The sequence below is a fragment of the Phascolarctos cinereus genome, unplaced genomic scaffold, assembly GCF_003287225.1.
Source record: "Phascolarctos cinereus isolate Bilbo 61053 unplaced genomic scaffold, phaCin_HiC Scaffold_4;HRSCAF=312, whole genome shotgun sequence".
Classification (NCBI taxonomy): Eukaryota; Metazoa; Chordata; class Mammalia; order Diprotodontia; family Phascolarctidae; genus Phascolarctos; species Phascolarctos cinereus.
Window position 1 is genome coordinate 663371519 of NW_027555847.1, and position 15756 is coordinate 663387274.

Below are 15756 nucleotides of genomic sequence, written 5' to 3' on the forward strand. Positions count from 1 at the left end.
CACCAGTCAGGCTAAAAATCTTAAAAGTCTCTTCAGCCTAAATGAATGCTAAGTCTTTTGAGCCTACCACTCAAATGACAAAGAAAAGAATCATTATAATGATCCAAAATATGTAAAATTGTTCCAGTGACTCCAACTCTATTCCAAAAAAATGGTTGTCTGTAGACAAAAAGGGTACCACAATTCTTCCAAACAGCCAGGTCTACAACCCTGGGGACTTCCTTGTCACTCTCCCTCACCCACAATATCCAATCAGTGGCCAAGTCTGGTCAAGTCTACCTCCACATGTTTCACTTCAATCTCCTTCTCTCCATTCATGGCTGTCACCCTTGGCCCTCCCTCTTTTATCTTGCACCAGAACTATAGCAGCAGTCTCCTAATGGGTATCTCTGCCTCTAGTGTCTCCTGTCTCTCCCCAATCCATCCCTCCACCCAGCTGTCAAAGTGAGGAATTCCTCAGACATGGGGCTCGCCATGGCATTTTCCTGCTCAATAAACGCCACTGGGCTTCCTCTTACCTTTAGGATCAAATATAAACCCCTCTGTTGAGAGTTAAAATTCTTCATATCCTGGTTCTAATCTCCCTTTCCAGGCTTTTTGTACATTACCTCTGTGGGAATATATTAAAAACCTCCTTTTTCGTCCAACGAAAAATCTGAGAAATAACTATTTCTCTAACCTAAAGGTCCTTTCTAGACTTTTCCCTTTATAAAAAGGTAGAGGTCAAGGACAGAAAAAGAGGGGCATCCAGGTGGAGCAGTAGATAGATTACTGGGCCTGGAGTCAGGAAGACTCATCTTTGTGAGTTCAAATCTGGCTTCAGATACTTACTTGTATGACCCTAGGCAAGCCACTTCACCCTGTTTGCCTCAGTTTCCTCATCTGTCAAATGAGCTGGAGAAGTAAATGGCCAACCACTCCAGTATCTCTGCCAAGAAACCCCAAATGGGGTCCTGGAGAGTCGGACCTGATTGAAAAACAACTTACCATCACCACCAAGAACAAAAACCAAGGTTCTAGGGAAATAAATGTTATTAAGGGCGGTAACCAAACTGGAGACAAAAAAATGCCTCTGGACTCCTCCATCCCTTGAAAGGATCATGAGGACTGACCTAGAGGCAGCACACTCCTTCCGGTGAGGAATTACTCCAGAGGGGAAAGGTCAAAGAAGGATTTAAGGAGCATACTCCATAGGATTAAGTGACGATCGTTCAGCTAGAAAGAGTAGAATGTTAGCCCCAAACTGTATTTAAAAAAAATACTGTCGGGGGCAGCTAGGTGGCACAGTGGACAGAGCACTGGCCCTGGAGTCAGGAGGACCTGAGTTCAAATCCGGACTCAGACACTTGTCACTTACTAGCTGTATGACCCTGGGCAAGTCACTGAACCCCATTGCCTAGCAAAAAACCCCCAAAATATTGTCGTTCAGTTAGTCAGTCAATAAATATTTATTAAGCACCTACTACGTGCCAGGTACTGGGCTAAGCAGGAGGGTGGGGAGTGAATGCAAAACACAGTTCCTACTGTCTAGGGCTGCCACTCACACTCTAATGGGAGAGACCACAATGTAGGAACGAGATATCTACAGGATAAATTAGATGAGAGAAGGCACTAGAATTAAAGACAACTGGGAAAGGCTTTCCTTTAGAAAGTGTGGCCTTTTCTGTATTCAAGATTCCTATAAATGTTATTTATCTCAAATTATTTTGGGGTAAAGAGAGATACAGGGGGCAGGAATGGAGATGAGACGGGACTGTGTCAGATAGACATTTCTCTTTCTAAGCTAGAAATGCTTGGGTTTACAGTAATGGTAATAAGGTTTCTGGCACACTTGTGCCTAAAACATAAAGCATGGCAATCATGTTTATTTTACTTTTCCTTTGACACTTCACCTTCACGCACTCTGCAGTGTGGCCAACTTAGGCGTTTTGTGCTATCCCTTACACTCAATATTCCATTTCCTGCTTCTGTGTCTTTGTCCGGGCTGTTCCTGGAATACAACCCCCCTCCCATCTGCCTTTTAGAATCCCTAGCCATCTTTGAAATTCAGCTGAAATAACAGGTAAATTCTGGAGCCAGTGATTGCTAAATTTTCAGTGTGAACATTTATGCCTTGGAAAGCACCAAACGCTTGACTGATTATTTTGTTGGTTAGAGACTTAAGAAAGTGATTGAGAAAGTGTTAATAATGCAGATAAATACTGTTACACATTTACCAGAACAGCTCTGAGCCGGGGAGGAGGGAAGGGAGGGAGGGGGAGAAATTTTAAAACTCAGAATCTTATGGAAGTGAATGCTGAAAACTAAAAATAAATTAATTTAAAGAAGAAGAACAGCCATGAGCTTAAATGCTACTTCCTGATTCTTCATTGATATGCCCCTTCCCCACCCCCACCCCCAAAACACCCTCCGCTTTATATTTATTTTGCACATTCTTTATGTATACATGTTATTTCCCTCCCATAAAATGCAGACTCATTGAGGGCAGGAACTGTTTCTTTCTTTTTCTCTCTGTATTGCCGGCCCCTAATATAGTGGCAGCTGCATGACAGGTGCTCAAAAAAGGCATGTGTGGCTCTCATTTAGTATTTCTACCCTAATGTTAAAATACGATTAGAGACAATTTACAGCCTATGTGGGGAGGCAGTGCCCTGTATGATAATAATTGTATCCCACTGTATTTCTGAATCCCCAGTACTGAGGATCTCAATGTGTATTGATTGATTGACTTTAGAAGATGGAAGGAATGTCAGGACCGGGGGTGGGGGACCTCAGATCTCATGTAGTCCAACTACCTCATTTGGCAGATAGGGAGGTTAAAGCCTAAAGAGGTGATGATTTACTTTTTTAAACTTTTTTTAAATTAGGCTTTTTTTTTGGTCTGTATTTTCTTTCACAATGTGATTAATATGGAAATATTTTTGCATGACTGCCTGCATGTGTATAACCTGTATCAAACTGCTTGTCTTCTCAACAAGGGGGAAGGAGAGGAAGAGAATTTGGAATTCAAAAATTTTAAAACAAATACTAAAACGGTTTTTATATGTAATTGGGTAAAAAGAAAATATTAAATTTTTTAGAAAGAGGTGATGATTTGCAAGATGAGCAGCAAAATCCAGACTCCAAATCCTCGTCCTCTGCCTCCCAGGTTAGCAATATTTTTATTTCACCAAGACACTGATTGAACTTACCTTTAAATTAAGCTCGGGAGGCCGAGGCTGCCAAAACAGATGCATCTTTAAGGCCAAACAAGGACAGTCTGAGTTGTTTAAAAGGGAATAATCTAAAGTTAAGAAAATACAAAGGTAAAATGCGGAATGGTTGCAACAGAACTCCAAGGAGATGTGAAGCGTTCAGTGTAAATTATATGCTCTTCCTCTGCCTCTATGAGCAGCTAGGTGGCGCTGTAGTGCACAGAATACTGGGCCTGGCGTTGGGAAGGTCTGAGTACAAATGCTGCGTCAGACACTTCCCGGCTGTGTGACCCTAGGCAAGTTCCTTAACTGTTCTCAGCCTCAAGTTTTCCCAACTGTAAAATGGGGATAACAGCCAGGGTTGTTGTGAGGATCAAATGAGAACTATTTGTAAAGTGCTCAGCACAGTGTATGTACTTAATCAATACTGTCTTCTACCTTCCTTCCCTTCCTCTTCTCATTGGTTTGCTGGTTCACCTGAACACCTACAGCTAAGACAAAACATTCCTTCTGAGAAACAGGTGTATATACTCCTGGCCTGAAACCCACTGAGCCTTGGATTAGGATTTTATTGGCTTTCAAGCTTGAAGAGGCCTTAGACATCATCATGTCCAACCTCTTTTATTTCACAGATGAAAAAATAGCTGGGATTGCATTTGGGAAAATGAATAGAAGCAAACTGCTTCTAGATGTCTCACCTCTGACATATCCTGGCTGTGTGACCTTGGGCAAGTCACTTAGCTCTAAACAGATCCCTAAAGTTTCAGAACAGGTGTTATTTACATTGATAGAAGGAATTTCCTCACCCAGGAATTCCCTAGACTAACAAAATAGCAGGTCTGGTCCCAATCCCTTATCCCTATTCTCCTGTTGAAAATGTAGGGATGGGGGCAGCTAGGTGGCGCAGCAGATAGAGCACCGACCCTGGAGTCAGGAGGACCTGAGTTCAAATCTGACTTCAGACCAGACACTTGACACTTACTAGCTGTGTGACCTTGGGCAAGTCATTTAACCCCAACTGCCTAAAATAAAAAAAAATTAAAAAGAAAATGTAGGGATGGCTACAAATCATGAAATAGTATAATCACAGAAGAACTGAAATTTTGAGAGACTCATAACATCCTGGAAAGATACCCAGTTGATGTAAATACATGGCAGCATGTCACCAGTGATGACTTACTTTAAGGATATGGCATAAAAAACATGTCATCAACATGTATGATAGGATGGGCAGCCAAGACAATCTTGTAGTAAGAGTGGAATATTCAGATGGACAAGCCTAGTGCTGCACAGGGGTCCATGATGCATTAGAAGACTAAGAAAAGAGGGGTAGCTAGGTGGCACAGTGGTTAGAGCTCAGGCATTGGAGTCAGGAGGACCTGAGTTCAAATCCAGCCTCAGACACTTGACATTTACTAGCTGTGTCATGCTGGGCGAGTCATTTAACCCCGATTGCCTCACCAAAAAGAAAAAAACTAAGAGAAGAGCCTATGCACAGCAAGTTAGGTAGACTGTCTCAGGAAGGCTTACAGAAGGACCTGGACAGGAATTACACAGGAGGAGGAGAAGTTATGGATAAGGCATAGTCTATGGCTATAAAGGGAGTACTTGCATTGATAAGATCATGGAAAATAATAATATTAGCTAAGATTTCTATGGTATTTTAAGGTTTACTTTTCCTTCAACAACCTTGTGTGGTAAGAAGTGCTGGTATTATCATTCCCAATTTACAAATGAGGAATCTGAGGCCTAGAGAGCTTGTATGACTTGTCCAAGAGCACACAGCTAGAAAATTGCAGAGCTTGGATTTCAACCCAAATTTCTCTTGATTTCAAATCATGTGCTCTTTCCACAATATGTCCACTGAATCATTGAAATAAACAGAATTTTTTGGATGTTTGAAGTATAAAGGATGTGAGGAACAGATCCTCTAGTTGAATTCAGAACTCTTTTTTTTTGAGGCAATTAGGGTTAAATGACTTGTTCAAAGTCACACAGCTAGTAAATGTATGAGACTGAATGTGAACTCAGGTCCTTCGGACTCCAGGTCCAGTACTCTTATCTACTGTGCCCCCTAGCTGCCCTAGAACTCTTAATGGTTGAGCTAATGGGCCAAAAGTTATAGTTGTTTGAATGTAGGAGACTCTCTGAAGATGAAGAAACTGACTGCCAATGAGAGCCAGTTAATGGCAGATGCCTGTGTGCTTTTTACCCCCAGTTAGTTTGTAAGCTCCTTGAGGGCAGGGGCCATGTTGTTTTTCATAGTTTATGTCCCTAGCACTGAGCAAGCTCTCATAATCATAGCAACTTGGTGTTGGGAAGAGAACTTGGAAAATGGTCAACTAGGTCACCCCTTCCACAAATCATAAAGCATTTCTACATCTTTCAAAAATGGCCAGCCTTAGACTTCAGAAAAACCTGTCAGAATAAGTCAGAAAGACTTACATGAACTGATGCTGAGTAAAATGAGCAGAACCAGGGGAACACTGTACACAGTAACAGCCACATTGTGCGATGACTGAATTTGATAGACTTGGCTCTTCTCAGCAATGCAAGGATCTAAGACAACTCCAAAAGATTCATGATGGAAAATGCCATTCACATCCAGAGAAAGCACTGTGGAGTCTAAACGCAGATGGGAGCACACTATTTGCTCTCCTTTTCCCTTGTTGTTTTGTTTTATTGCTTCATTCTAGTAGTTCCTCCCATTAGTTCTAATTGTTCTTTACATCATGACTAATGGGAAAATATGCTTAACATGAATGTGTAAGTAGAGCCTATATCAGATTGCACGCCATCTTGGGGAGTGGGGAGGAGAGAGGAAGAAAATTTACAACTCAAAATCTTATGGAAGTGAATGCTGAAAATTAAAAATAAATAAATTAATTTTAAAAAAGAAGCTGAAAAAAAAACCAAACAAAAAAAAATGGCCAACCTTCCTTTGAACACTTACAGTCATGGGGAATTTGCTGCCTCCCAAGGCAGCCCATTCCACTTTGGGAGAGCTGTAAGACATGTCTACAAATAATTATAAAACATGTCAGAATGCAGTAAGTGCGTAAAAGAAATACTCCCTTCCATGTAGCCAGGCGAGGGAAAGATCACTTTGAGCCAAGGGCAGCTGTACTGTTAGTACCAGCATTGCCACTCTTCCTCCCCCCAATTCCCAGGGTTCTACCTGATCCTTTACAGCTGAAGTGAAGAACCCTGGGAACAGAAGTAGGTGGGAAAGATAGTACCAAGAGCAGAGCCCCTATTCTTTCCCCTCCCAACAGCTTTTGAGGGCCAAGGGATATAGAGGTGAACTATACTTCTGTCCTCTGACAGGATACCCTGGGAGCTCCAATTGTGTATACAGTCAGTCCTTAACAAATATTTATTGAATTACATTGAATTTAATTGTAGATAGTGGGTTAAGGGTGTGTGTGTAGGGCAAGTTAAAATGGAGTGCATGATTTAAGCAGCCCAGAGGGCCTCTGAACATTTCTGAAGGGTTGATATTGATACTGTACCAAGGGAACTAGGACTCACCTATCTCCCGCTGGTGGTAAATGATTGAAAGTCTTGGCCCTGTTTCATTACCAGAAGATGCTCTTGCCAGTTCCACATAGTAGGTGCCATCGTTAGTGTGGATGATGCCTTCAAAGAGACCATAAATGATGGAACCATGGCAGGAAGAGCCTGGTTCATCTGTTAAGAGACATTGGATTGATAACTTACTAGCTGTGTGACCCCAGACAAGTCACTTAACCCCAACTGCCTCACTAAAAAGCAAACAGACAAAAAGAGAGACATTGGAGAAATTCAGATGTTGTTGCTGTGCTTTTTTATGGAGAACTTGTGAAAGACAGATTGAACCCATGAGAATTGTCACATCTGACTGCTGGATTTGTCCCAGGTGGATTTCTTGGAACAGTGGGAAGGATTGGTAGGACTTCTCTGAAGACCTCACTACTTTCCTCCCTTAAAAATGAAACCTCCTTGGGGCAGCTAGGTGACACAGTGGATAGAGCACCAGCCCTGGAGTCAGGAGGACCTGGGTTCAAATCCGGCCTCAGACACTTGACACGCACTAGCTGTGTGACCCTGAGCAAGTCACTTAACCCCAATTGCCTCACCAAAAAAAAGGCCAAAAAAAAAAAAGAATATAGTCTCCCACAAGGCAGATACTGTTTCATTTCTGTCTTTATATAATTCTGGTACCCAGCACAGTGCTTGACACATAGTATTCATTTAATGAATGCTAGTTGAATTGAACTGAACACATGCCAAAGAGTTACATGATCACTGGAGGGATAAACTTTATCTAACATTTCTTTTTTTTTTTTGGTTAGGCAATGGGGTGAAGTGACTTACCCAGGGTCACACAGCTAGTAAGTGTTATGTGTCTAAGGCCGGATTTGAACTCAGGTCCTCCTGAATCCAGGGCTGGTGCTCCATCCACTGCACCACCTAGCTGCCCCCTAACATTTCTGTTAGAGGTACTGCTAGATACTGTCAATCCATCAGCATGTATTTATTAAGCACAAAACATAGTGCTAACACAATGGAACCTGGGATGGGAAGGCACTAACACCTGGTGGAAGGTGGGAGGGGGGGGGGACCAGGGTGGTAGTGGTGAGGACCAGAAAAGGCTTCTTATAGAGGGAAGTGCTTGAGCCAAGTTTTGAAGCTAAGCAGGGATTCCAAGAGAGGTGAGGAGGGAGCCGTACTCTGGGGATGAGAGAGCTGCAAAGGCACCGAGGCAGGAGATAAGAATCATGGGTAAGGAACAGCAAGTCGGCCAGTATGGCTAGACCTCAAAGGAGGTTTGGAGGAGTAACATCTAAGAACACTAGAGTCACAGGAAGCCTTATCCAGAAAGGAGTTTATATTATAAACATTATAAATTATAATTAGATATAAAACATATATAACATTTAAAAATACATAATTATAAATTCTTATGATATAAATATGTTATAAATAAATATATAAACATCAAACAAAAGATTTCCCATGTGATCCCAGCGGTGACGGGGCGTTATTGAAGCTTATTGCATGATAATGAGGGGAGTATCAGGGAGGAAAGGAAAGGTGAAGGGGTCATCATGGTCCTATTTGTAATTTAAAAGAAGTGGAGAGAGACAGGAGGCAAGGGGACCAATTAGGAGAATGTCACGAATGTACAGTCAAGAGGCAATGATGACCTGAACTAGGGCGCTTATTATCTAAGCAGAGGGAAGGGGACACACATTAGAGATAGAAACAACAATAGTTGGCAGGTGATTGGCTACAAGGGACGAGGATGAGGAGTCAGGGATGTGGTGCCGTTGACAGCAATAGGGATGTTCAGAAAAAGGGTAGATTTGGGGGAAAGATAGAGTTCTGTTTTAGACGTGCTGAATTTGATATGTCTCCTGCATGTCCAGGTTGAAATGTTCAATAGGTAACTGGTGATGAAGGACTTAAGCTCAGGAAGAAGACTAGGGCTGGATATAGAGATCTGGGAGTCATCTGCATGGAGATCATGAATTGAACCTATGGGAGCTACTGAGGTCACCAAGTGAGAGAGTATTGAGAAAGAAGGGAAGAAAGCTCAGGACAGAGCCCTGGGGGATACACACAGTCAGTGAGCATGACAGCAAAGAAGACTGAGAAGTAGCAGGCAGAAAGGAGAACCAGAACCAATAAATCAATAACCATTTTCTAAGTGCCTACTATGTACCAGACTTGGTGCTAAACCCTGATACAAAAAGAGGCAAGAAAGTCCTTGCCCTCAAGGAGTTTATAATCTGCTGTGGGAGACAACATGCCAACAAATACATACAAAGCAAGTTATATGCAGGATAAATAGGAAACAATTAACAGAGAGAAGGCATGAAAATTAAAGAGGGATTAGGGAAGACTTCCCGTAAAGATGGGATTTTAGTTGGGATTTAAAGGAAGCCAGGAAGGTTAGGAGGCAGAGTGGAGGAGGGAGAGCATTCCAGGCTTGGGAGACAGTCAGAGACAATGAAGAGAGCAGCATCAGAAAAACCCAGAAAAGAGGTGAAATATCCAGGAGGAAAAGCTAGTCGACAGCGCCAAAATCTGTGGAAAGGTCAGGTGGGACAAGGACTGTGGAAAAGCCATTAGATTGGCCAGTTAGGAGAGCCCAGTTTCAGTTGAGTGGTGAGGTCAGAAGCCAGATTGCAAAGGGTTTCTGTGAGAGTGAGAGAGGTAGTGGAAGCACTGAGGATAGATGGCTTTTTCTAGAAGTATGGAATTTAAAAAGGGAGGAGTCTCTTCTAAGGAACAAGGGAGAGCAAGGTTTTTCATTTCTGCTACCGGTTCCAAGGACTTTGCTCCTCTGCTCTCCCTCCTTAGGCACTGATGATGGTAGTTTCCCATGTAGACTTACTTACGTCTGTGCTGGAGCCTAGCAGCTGGACTTTTAATGAGAGGAAACTCTTACCTCTCAGCTCTCCAGAATAAAGGAAAGACACATTGAAAGAGGTGGGGCGTCTCATCCCAGTGAGCTCAAAGTCTTTGGAGAAGATGCTGTCATCATGTTTCAGGCTGAGTTTGAAAGTCCTGGAAGGCCCAAAGAAAGGACCCCACAATGTCAGTGCCTTTACCTTGGTTCCCCCTAGTTCTTGGCGGAGGCTGAGGGGTGGGGTGGAATCCTAGGGATTGAAAAACTTAACAGCTAGAAGGAACCCACTCAGTTTACAGATGAGGAAATGGAGACCAACAGAGGTTGAATGATTTGCCCGAGGTTACACAGCTAGAAAGTGTCTGAGAGGGGCAGCTAGGTGGAGCAGTGGACAGGGCACTGGCCCTGAAGTCAGGAGGACCTGAGTGCAAATTCGACCTCAGACCAAACACTTGACACTTACTAGCTGTGTGACCCTGGGCAAGTCACTTAACCCTAATTGCCTTAAAAAATAAAATAAAATAAAAACTCTGATCTAAAAAAAAAAAAGAGTATCTGAGGCCAAATCTGGACTCGGATCTTCCTGACTCCAAGCTCAATCCTCCATCCACTATGCCTTATAGCTAGCCGTCTGCTCCTGGGCCTTGTTGCTGTACCCTTAAGACCTCTCGGCTTTTCTAGATAGAACTGTATTCTTAGATGTATTCTTCTCTCCAGTGTGAATGTGAGTGAGGCCCTTGAGAGCTTGATCATTTTGATCTTTTTATCTATATCATTTTATTTATATTCCCAGCACTTAGTACATAGTAAACATTTAATTACTGCTTTTTCATTTATTCATTCAAAGAACACTGATCCAGGTCTCCTGGGTCCTAGGCCTGGGTCACTTCAGTTCAATTCAGTTAACTTAATGCAACAAGCATTAAATGTCTAACATGTGCAAGGGACTATATTCAACATTAGGGCTACGGAGATGAAAATTGAAACAGGCCTCAATCTCAAGGGGCTCACCTTCTACTGGGAGGATACTTCATGTACAAAGATGGAAATGCAAGACTATTTAAGAAGGGAGAGATTATACACTGGGGGGATCAGGGAAGGCTTTATGGAGCCGGGGGCACCTCTGCTGAACCTTGAAAGGAGATGAGGATTTTTGCAGGCTGAGATGAAAACAGGGTCTATATCTATGTATGACCTCAGACAAGCCACTTTTCTTCCCTACACTTCACTTTCCTTCTCTGTACAATGAGGGGATTTGGCTAGATTGTCTCAAAAGTTCCTTTTAACAATGGCAAGCCACATCCAAAATTGCATAACTTTGATCACACTTTAGCTTGGTAAGAGTGTGGATGACTCAGGGTAGCCTGTCCCCTCTGCTAGTAAAAGTGCTCAAGATACTCTTCCTTCTGATGGTGGGTCAGGAATGCCATTCTTATGTACAAATGGGCAGCCCAAGTGAGTAAACAAATTGAATCTCATTGTACCTTGAGACAAGGAAAAACTTCAATGAGTTCATGATGAAGCAGAATTATAAACACAGGACCTATTTGATCACAGGGGTAATAGGGAATTAAGGAAGTTTCTCTTATGACTGGGGAGGGGGCAGGAAAGGAAGGAGAGGTGAAGGGGTTGTCACAGTCATATTTGCAATTTGAAAGAACTGCTCGGGGCAGCTAGGTGGTGCAGTGGATAGAGCACCAGCCCTGGATTCTGGAGGACCTGAGTTCAAATTCGGCCTCAGACACATAACACTTACTAGCTGTGTGATCCTGGGCAAGTCACTTAACCCCATTGCCTAGCCAAAAAAAAAAAAAAGAATTGCTTCAGTTGCTGAGTGTAGGATGGATTGAAATGAAGAGACAGGATGCAAGGGGACCAATTAGAAGAACATTACCATTGTACAGTAAGGGGCAATGATGACCTAAAGTAGGGTGGTTGTTGTATGAGTTGAGGGAAAGGGACCTATGAGAGATGTTTTGGAGATAGAAACAACAATATCTGGCAAATGATTGGTAGTATGGGATAAGGATGAGGAGTCAGGAATGAGGCTCATTTCCAGCCTGTGGGACTGGAAGCATGTGCCCTGCTTTGAGCCTGGATTTCCTCATCTATAAAATGAGAGTTTGGGACTAAAATTCAAGGATTCTTAACTTCGTTTGTGTCCAGGACCTCTGTGAAAGGCTGAAGCTTATGGACCCCTTTGCAGAATGACATTTTTAAATGCACAAAATAAAATTAGCAGGAATACAAATAAACCAATTTCTTTGACAACCATGTCTTAATTTTATTGTCAAAATATTAAAAACAAGTAATGGACCCCAGAACTGGATAAGCTTTAACTGGATATGCTAGCTCTGGTGTTCTCATATTCCACGATTCCACTCCTGGTGGAAGGAAGGGGCTGCCGGGTGCCTATGATGGGGACCACATATGGTCGCCCAGGTAGAAGAAGCACTCAAATATTGGGGGTTATTTCTGAAGCCGCACTGACCTCTGATATGCTTGGAAATCAAGCTGGACTGGCTCTTCCACTTCATTGGCAGCTCTCCGGATCCTCCAGATCTCTTGCTCCAAGGCAGCCCTGTTGTATGAGACTTGCTCATGGTATCGGATGAATGGTCTGGAGCATTCTGTCTGGCCTCCTAATGAGGATGGAAACAGGAATATTTTTAAAGTGTTTATAGACTTACAGATTGATAAAATTTCAGGGCCAGAAGGGACCATGGATACTACATCAAAGAATGTAGGACCTGGGCAACACTACAGAATGTCAGAGCTGAAAGTAACCTCAGAATTTTTTGATGTTGGACCTTTGTTTTCAAAGAGGACCAATAACATTATGGGGTGATGTCTTGATATGTGTGTGTGTGTGTGTGTGTGTGTGTGTGTGTGTGTGTGTGTAAGAACTGGATACAAGTGAGGCAGTTTCCCAAAGTCATTAGCCTCATTCTCTCTTCCACAGTCATCAAGGTCCAGTGGTAAGACAAAAGTCAGGATGACCTTGGTGTCTTTGACGTTCTACCAAACTCTACGCACTCCACAGTGCCTGCCTGCTTCAGCCGCCCCCATGGCCCATTGGCACAAACTGTTCTCCAGCGCCCATTCTGCCAAGGGAAGCTTTTGCATGCTGGGGGGTAGACGTCACTCTAACTCACTGACTGGTTCACTGCTGTAGCCCAGCTACCAAGACGGTTTTACCAGAGCGTGGCCATTGCACATGCTACAGCTTCTTGGAGCCCCAGGTGAGAGTTAGGCACACCAAAGGTGGACAAGCAGCCCTGAAAAGGGTTCCAAGCCCTCGAACTAGAGGTGCTAGTCCTCCCCAAACACCCCGTAATTCCTTACAAGCCAGCTTCCCACCTCATTCCACCAAAACTGCTCTCTCCAAAGTTATTAATGACCTCTTATTTGCCAAATCCAACGACCTTTTCTCTATCCTTATTCTCCTTGACCTCTCTGCAGCCTCTGACCCTGTTGATCACCCACTTCTCTGTGAACCTCTCTTTTCACTAGGTTTTTGAGACACTAAGTGGGAGGGACATTAGAACATAGAATATCAGAGCTGAGAGACCTCTTGGGACATAGAATGTCACAGCTAGAAGGGACTTTGGAACAAAGGATTTCAGAGCTTGAGAGGACTTTGGAACATAGAATGCCAGAGCTGGGAGAACCCTCAGAACGCTGACTGTCCAGGGTTGAAGGGGCCTTTCCAATACTCCAGATTTAGAAGGGGCCTCAGGGACCATCTAGTCCAATCCTTACCTGATCAGGGCCTCACTATGTCTTAACACACTCCATCTTACTTTTAGAGAGCTATAGCTAAGTCTGCCTTTCCACTGAGCCCAAAACCTTTTTTGTTTCCCTATCAGAGTATCCCATTGGCCAGCCTAGGGCTGTGTCTTCTAGAAAGTTTTACTTTGGTCCCACTTGCTGAAAAAAAAAAAAGGCTGTTGAGCCCCAGGGTTCCAGAAAAGGAAGTCTTATCTTACCAGCTTTAGAGCCTGGAGGGACTTTTAAGTCACTGAGTCATAGGGTCATAAAATTAGAGTTGGAAGGGACTGGACACGTCATTGAGTCCAAGCCCACTATTTCAGAGATGTGGCATCCAAGATCCAGAGAGGACAGTGATTTTTCTCAATGCCACTGAGGAAGTCAGAAGCCAAGTCAGTATTTACATTCAGGTCCCCTGACTTCACAGTCAGTGCCTCTACTGTGCAAGTCTCCCTCTCCTCTGGAGGAGGGAATGGGTCCTGAATAGGGAAGCCACTTGCCAACGAGTAGGAGAGTGAGGATTAGAATCTCAGTCCTTCTGAGCCCAAATTCCATACCATTTCCACTATGCCGCATGAACATCCTGTTTCTGCTCCTGCACATGGACATCACTTCTTTGAATAAATTAGTCATAACGGGACCGACAGCCCCATCTCCCACATTCTTATAGATTGCAGGGCCTGGAGTCAGGAAGACTCATCTTTGTGAATTCAAATCTGGCCTCTGACACTTACTAGCTATGTGACCTTGGGCAAGTCACTTAGCCCTGTTTGCCTCAGTTTCCTCATCTATCAAATGAGCTGGAGAAGGAAATGGCAAATCACTCTAGTACCTTTGCCAGTAAAACCCCAGATGTGGTCATGAAGAGTCGAATAGGATGGAAAAAGGACTGCAACAACAATTCTTCCAGGAGCCCAAAAGATGCCCTGAGGCACCTCACTCCTCAAGTCAGCAAAAGCAATTCCTGTCTGACTCACTTCCCTAGCAGACAGAGCATAACTCCCTCTAGCAGAGCAGGCTCCATCTAGTAGGTTTCTGGAAAAGCCTACAAAAGAGTTCTAATGGCCTGCTCAGGCCCTTTGTCATGTCCAGCCATCAAAAAGAAGTGAAGAAACCAGGAGTCTCACCTGAACTAGCAGCTTGTGATGCAGAGACGTGTAATACCAAGAGGAAAGAGACAGATTTGAGCACAGCCATGGGCGATCTCACTGGGACTGTCTTCCTTGGAAGAAATAGATTCTTTATTGCAACATCATAATTAGGACAGACCATGGATGCTCCTACCCTGCAAACTGTGCAGTGAATGGTGATCATTCAGCAGCCTTCTTGTCTCTGGCCCTCCATGTCTATCTGGGTCCACCTCTGTCTCTGTGAAGGCAACAGCAATACTTTGCCTCCACCCTGATTAGTTTCCTGCCCTTACTTGCATACCTCCTCCCCTTCCTGGCACTCCTTACCTGCCTTTCTTTCCAAATCCTGCCTTCATTAACTCTTAGGATCCTAGAGTTACCATGTCTCAGAATTGGCAGAGGCCATGAAGGGCACCTAGTTCTCTCAGTACCTGAGCAGGAATTCTTTGGACAATGCTTCCAGTCTTTGAAGCCCACCAGTGACAGGGAACTTGCTGTCTCCAGAAGCAACCTATCCCACTTCAGGAAGGCTTGCCCTGATTGTTAGGAAGTTTGTCTTTACACAGAGCCAACATTTGCCATTCTTCAATTTTGCCCTGATGTTCTTAGTTCTGTCCTTTGGAGCCAAGTTTAAAAAAAAATGTAATTAACCAATTTAGATTTGAAAAAGAAACGTACAGAAGACATAAGATAGAGCAGTTTAAAAATAATGATTGTATGGGTGTGGCATGGTCAGGAGTGCTAAAGCTCAGAATGAGCTGAGAGGTAAAGAGGGAGACTAAAGGAAAAGCAAAAAGGTGAGTTTCCTTTTAAGCTATATTGGGAGAAAAAGAAGAGTCAAAGAAGACGTAGGACCTTTCTTTGATTGGGGTAGATGGGAGTAGGATAACTGATAACAGAGAGGAGGCAGAACTACTCAGGAAGATGGTTTGCAAACACCTAAGATGGAAATTGGTGATTACAAAGAGCCAACAAGGTTTCATCAAGAATAGATCATTCCAAACTAACCTCATTTCCTTTACTGACAGGAAGGAAGCAAACACCTACTATATGCTTTACAAATATTATCCCTGGAGTCTATTAGCCTGGAGTCAGGAAGACCCAAGTTCAAATCCAGCCTCAGTCCTTCAAACTCTGTATGCCCCAGTTTCATCATTTATAAAATGGGGAGCATAATACACATATACACACAAAGATATATATCCATGCATATATACCTACATACATACACTTACATACACATAGATATACTTAGATATCCATA

At 43.3% G+C, this 15756-nt stretch overlaps 1 protein-coding gene across 1 annotated transcript in view; it reads right to left on the reverse strand.

Moving 5' to 3' along the window:
- LOC110197392 (disintegrin and metalloproteinase domain-containing protein 10-like) overlaps positions 1–15713 on the reverse strand; it is a 59329-nt gene extending 43616 nt beyond the window's left edge. The window contains exons 1-5 of the mRNA XM_020971259.2: positions 14490–15713; positions 12083–12233; positions 9631–9749; positions 6726–6884; positions 3192–3283 (exon numbers count right to left, since the gene is read on the reverse strand). Coding sequence (XP_020826918.2) covers positions 3192–3283; positions 6726–6884; positions 9631–9749; positions 12083–12233; positions 14490–14676 — 708 coding nt within the window. The 5' untranslated portion in view covers positions 14677–15713. The remainder of the gene's footprint in view (positions 1–3191; positions 3284–6725; positions 6885–9630; positions 9750–12082; positions 12234–14489) is intronic.
- Between the last annotated feature and the right edge of the window lie 43 nt (positions 15714–15756).